Source organism: Mus musculus, chromosome 2 (genome assembly GCF_000001635.26).
Source record: "Mus musculus strain C57BL/6J chromosome 2, GRCm38.p6 C57BL/6J".
Taxonomy (NCBI): Eukaryota; Metazoa; Chordata; class Mammalia; order Rodentia; family Muridae; genus Mus; species Mus musculus.
This window is the reverse complement of record NC_000068.7, coordinates 89876257-89882148: the sequence shown is the minus strand read 5'-3', so window position 1 is coordinate 89882148 and position 5892 is coordinate 89876257. Positions and strand designations below refer to the sequence as shown.

The window sequence follows — 5892 nt, the reverse complement described above, 5'->3', positions numbered from 1 at the left end:
CTGGGCCAAGTATATACAAACCATCACAGTACTTTCCCTTCTGTTGGTCCTTAAAAATGTAAAGGCTATCAATACCTCCCTTTGGATTGTTAGAGAGATTATATCTCACCACTAACATGTATTATCTCTTCTCATTTTACTAAATGGTAACCATATGAATACATAAATGAAGATGAGTGATTGAAAAAGTCTAATTTTATAGATTTTCCCAAATATGAAAGTAATAAATGCTGTCTTTTTTGCACCCATTTCTATTCTCTTTAGGAAAGAACTTGTAAAAAACTTCCATAAGTAGTTTTCTTCTTATCCAATACATGTGTTTTGTTTAAATTATATATAGAAAGTGCCTGTCCAATTTTCTGATTCAGTTTAATTCATGTTCCAGGTATGTTCATTTATTACTTGAAAGAATTTTAGTGCTACCCAATTTCTTAATGGCATCTTTCATCTGAGCATTTCTTAAGGTATAGATTAAGGGGTTCAACATGGGAGTTATCATAGTATAGAACATAGCAACTGCTTTATCAATGGGTAAGGTAGCTACAGGTCTCATGTATACAAATATGCAAGGCACAAAGAATAAGACAACCACTGTTATGTGTGAAATACAGGTAGAGAGGGCTTTGCGCCTTCCCTCTGCACTGTGGTTCTTTAGGGAGCGCAGGATGGCAACATAGGAGACCAATAGAAGAAGGAAGTTTAGCAGACAAATAAAACCACTGTTGGCTGCAACAAAGATTCCAAGAGTGTGAGTATCGGTGCATACAAGGTTGAGCAAAGGATTAAGATCACACATAAAATGATCTATGATGTTAGGGCCACAGAAGGGTAATTGGAAAATGAACAGGATCTGTATGGTGGCATGAAGAAAACCTCCTAGCCATGACACTCCCACTAGCAGGCTACATAGTCTTCGACTCATGATCGTTGCATAATGAAGGGGTTTGCAGATGGCCACATAGCGGTCATAGGCCATTACTGTCAGCAGGATGATTTCAGCACCTCCAAACAAATGCTCCCCAAAGATCTGAGTCATGCATCCATTAAATGGGATGGTCTTCTTTTCACAGAGTGAATCTGCTATCAGTTTAGGGGTGCTAACAGAGGAATAGCAAGCATCAATAAAGGATAGATAAGCCAGGAAAAAGTACATGGGGGACTCTAATAATGACGTAGAAGTTATGGTGACCACAATGAGCACATTTCCTGTTATAGAAATGATGTAGATAAGAAAAAACATAATGAATACAATTTTTTGCATCTTTGGGTTCTCTGTGAGTCCCAGAAGGATAAATTCTGTCACATTGTTTTGGTTCTCCATTTATTTCATGTGATGGCTGGTTATATCATCTGAAAAAAATATCAATGCAACTGTGAATATATTAAAATTCCACAATTTAATAGGTTTCAAATCTCTATATACTGTCTATCTATGAATTTTCATAAGATTTTTGAGTTCTAAAAAAGTTTCTCAATTCTTTAAGTCGGTTTTTAGGTGACAACTCTGTTAAGAGAGTCAATATGAGGAACTTTTATAAGTGTGCGGGACAGAAGACAACTGAATATATTACTTTAGTAAATTTATACTAGTGGTAGCTAAGATTTAATGAGGAGGTAGATGGTGTGTTTAAAGGTCATGAATGAAAAACTAAAGCATTTTTTTCTATGTCCATAAGAAATAAGGAAACTTGGTAGGTGTATGAATATAAGTGGAATGGTAAAGAGGACATTGAAGAAGGTAAATATTGAATACTAATGTAGTAAAGTTGTCTATGTGAGGTAGATGAGAAAGTCTGAGGTTGAGTACTAGAAACAGGAAGCCAGAGGCAGGAATTCAAGCTCTATTTAGAGTAGGGTGTAACTGATGAGAGTGTAGAGGATGTAAGGGCTCTGGTGGAAGGTGAGAAGCAGGGGCAAGGAGTGTGGGAGAAGAGGGCAAGAGATCAAGAAAAACCACATTTTTTTTTTGCTTGAAAAATGATTTAGGGAACCTTGATACTTTGTGTTCTAATAAAAAATCTGAACATCAAAAAATCATAATGCTTATTAAATCTAGTGATGTCATGGTAGTACTGTATGCTTTCATGTGATTGAGTTTTTATAAGGCATGGCAGTTTCCTGTGCACATGTTCCTTTCTTAATGTCTATAACAAACTGTGTGGTTGACATTTTTTTATCTATTTTTCAAATGAGGCAAGAGTCATGAAGATTGAATGTTATTTGGCACAAGAGCAACACTGCTAAAACAACAAATCTCCTAGTGCTTTCCAAATTTGTCGATATCTTCCCATTTAATTCTCATTATATTTTAGAGATGGTTACAATAGCTATTTTTACATTATTTCAAATACTAATAAAATAGAACCATATAAATTATCAATTGAATTCAAAAATCAAGGAAATAATAGAGAACAGTCAAGTTTGCATTTCAGGTTAGTTTTCTGTATTAATTATTTTACTTTAAAAATCTCGATTTACACTCTATATTCTTATAGTAAGTGAACTTTAATTGGTTTATTTAATCTTTTTATTATGGCCAAAATAACAATTATTTTGAAACTGTTCTAAAATTAAATTTATGTGGAACATTTTGGTCTCTTTCATGGTCCCACTCACCTCTCCTTTAAGATAAGTGCAAAATGAAGGCTCCAGGATTGAACTTTACAACACTGACATCAATTTTATAAGGAGATAAAACTCCAGTTTAGAATCCTGGTTCTTCCATATGCAATTTAGTTTTTATCTTATGTTCATTTCTTGGAATGCCATGTTATTATTTTCTCTTCTATGAAATAAAAATATTATGAGACATTTTACAGATTGTTATGAGAATTATTACAAAGAACATATAGGAAATCACACCATATTCTTGTACAGGCAGTATAAAAATAGATCAATACTATAGAGAAATATTTAATTGCCAGTAAGATCAGGGAGAATTGTTATGAATGTTACTCTTCATGGTACCATACACTCATGTTATTCATCACAGTCATCCCAGGAAGGGTTTTCTACATGCCCTGAGTAAACCTTTGATAATTTATGTCACCAAAATTTTGTATTTAAATCTTTTGTGCATTTAGAATATACTGAAACTTTCATAATTTGTTTGGATATTTTTTTGCAGTAGTATCCCATGGCAAATGCACAATGTTTTGCTTCAGAATGTTATGCCCTATAAATCCTTTAAAATATTAAATTTCAGTTGTAAACTCATGTAAGTGAAACTTAATACTTAAGTGTTATAGTCTTAAGGTGAGGATAAATAAATATATTTGAAAGGCATTGAAAAACAATTATCATACACAGAAAGTAATAATCCTCTGTAATTATCAATAAAACTATAATCTTACCTTGTAATCTTAGTTGGTTCTAATGATGTCTGGAAATGTTTAGACACACTATCATCTTCAAACTGACCTTCTATTCGAATAATCAATTTCAGTGTGAAACATATGTCTCACTTAGAAAAAGAATCAGTTAAATAATTTCATATGAAATCAAAAGTTGAGTCTGTAAACACAAATCTTATCTTCTAGAATTAAGCCTCAAAGCAATGTTGCAGAAAACTTGAGATTTGAATTTTTAATAGATTTATATGGAGAAATGAAATTCCATGCAAAACTATTGCTTTTGCAGGGCATAAGGCAGAAAGAATGGAAGAAATGAATTTAGACAAACCATTTTACTCATAATGAATTCTGAACTGGAGATATTAATAACAAATCTGTTTTTATCATGGACTATACACATATTTAAAGAGGACACTACAAAGATGCAAAGGCATTGTCTTGTGGCTGTTGTTTTTTCTCCTGGGATCAATTATCTCTTTTGATGGAAAGGATTTGTCCTTCAAGCAGATATTCTGGAGAGACATTATTGGAAAAAAAAATCATTGTTGAGTGGAAGTTGTATTTTCTGAATTGGAATGAAACATTCCGTTCTCTATATTATCTCAGGTTAAGAAATCCAAGTGTCATGCCATGGTGGCATAACTTTAAGATATTAAACTGTGTTTTAATTTTGCTGTTGAGCCATGCAACTAAAGCAGCTTCAGTTTTACTGAAGCAGCTTCAATTTTCTTATAAACATTAAACTTTCTCAGAAAGTTTACTTTGTCTTGCTAAAGCAATGGGGACATTAATAGGAGCCCTTAAACTACATCTCTTTAAATGCTGGTTTCCTTCCCAACCACCTCTTGATATATTTTATAAAAATAATCTAAATTTAAGATTTATTAATTAATTTTTATATGTATATAATATAGCATAACAACATTTACAACAGTAAAGAATTTAGCATCCTGGCTAACTGCTTTTTTAAAAATAGTATGCTATATACTCTAATGGCAAATTTCAAGTTTCCAGATTTCCTCTATCATAAGTCCTTGGAAATCACCTTTCTATTCTTGATGTCTATGACATTGGCTATTTTTTTGTTACAGAATATAGGTGAGATTATATAGTATTTAAAATTCATCTGGTTTCTTTCTTTTAATATAATGCCTTCCAGGTCCACTAGCATTCCTTCAAATGGTAATATTTCCTTCATTTTAAAGATGGAATGGCATTACATTTTGTATATGGGATCTCCTTCTCTCAATCATTCTGTATTCTTTTGTACTTTGATTGACAATTAGATTGATTTCATATCTCATCTATTATAAATAGTGCTGAAACAACCATTTTCCTGATAGTTAAGCATGATGAACACCTTTTCCAAATATTTATTGGTATTTATAATTCTTCCTTGAGAACTGTTATTCAGCTCATTAGTATATTTATTGATTTAGTAACTTTTGTATTTAATTTTTGCATTTTTATATATTCTAGATATTAATCCTCTGATGCATAGTTTGCTGTAGCCTCTTCAACATGCTAATGATTTCGGTTGCTTTTCAGAGATCTTTTTTTGCACTTTGAAATTACATTAGTAAATCCTTGGGATTATTTCATGTACTATTAGAATCTTTTTTAGATAGTCTTTCCTTTGTCTATATCATAAAGTATTTTCCCCTTATAGTTTTAGAGTTTCAGACCTTACATTAACATCCATGTATTAAGAAGTTATCAATTATTTTGTTTAAATGTCAAAACAGTAAATGAATGAGATAAAGAAGGAGTCATAAAAAAATAGAAAAGCAAGTCTAAGTAAATGAAAAGAAGATGATGTCGAGAGCTTCTGAGGCGGCGCCATCTTCGGCTCCAGACAACCGCCACCTTCCTGGTGAGAGCACAGGGGTCCGCCCCGCCTGAGAGGTTTCTGCCTCAGGCTCCAGCGGGAGCCTTGGCTCCGGGATTCCGCTGAGGGCAGGCTGCACGGGTGACGGTGTGGAATACAGAGGCCAGCCATTTCTGGGAAAGGCGAGAGCCACAGAGCTTCTGAGGCAGCGCCATCTTCGGCTCCAGACAAACGGCCACCTTCCTGGTGAGAGCACAGGGGTCCGCCCTGCCCGAGAGGTTTCTGCCTCAGGCCCTGGCGGGAGCCTCCTTGGCTCCGGGACTCCGCGGAGGGCAGGCTGCATGGGTGAAGGTGTGGAATACAGAGGCCAGCCATTTCTGGGACAGGAGAGAGCCAGAGAGCTTCTGAGGCGGTGCCATCTTTGGCTCCAGACAACCGGCCACCTTCCTGGCCAAAGCAACACAGCTTCAGGGAAAGATACGGTTTTGGGCCTTCATCTTCAGCCAGGAGGACGTCCAAACACCAGATAACTGTGCACCTTCCCTGAAAGAGGAGAGCTTGCCTGCAAAGACTGCTCTGACCACTGAAACTCAGAGGAGAGAGCTAGTCTCCCACATCTGCTGATAGAGGGTAACAAAATCAACAGAGGAACAATCTCTAAACAAAGACAACTATAACAACTAACTCCAGAGATTGCCAGATGGCGAAAGG

At 35.1% G+C, this 5892-nt stretch overlaps 1 protein-coding gene across 1 annotated transcript; it reads right to left on the bottom strand.

Annotated features, from left to right (window-relative positions):
• Nucleotides 1–391: 391 nt before the first annotated feature.
• Olfr1257 (olfactory receptor 1257) lies at nucleotides 392–1321 on the bottom strand. The gene has a single exon (NM_146982.1). The coding sequence runs from the start codon at nucleotides 1319–1321 to the stop codon at nucleotides 392–394; it is 930 nt and encodes a 309-aa protein (NP_667193.1).
• Between the last annotated feature and the right edge of the window lie 4571 nt (nucleotides 1322–5892).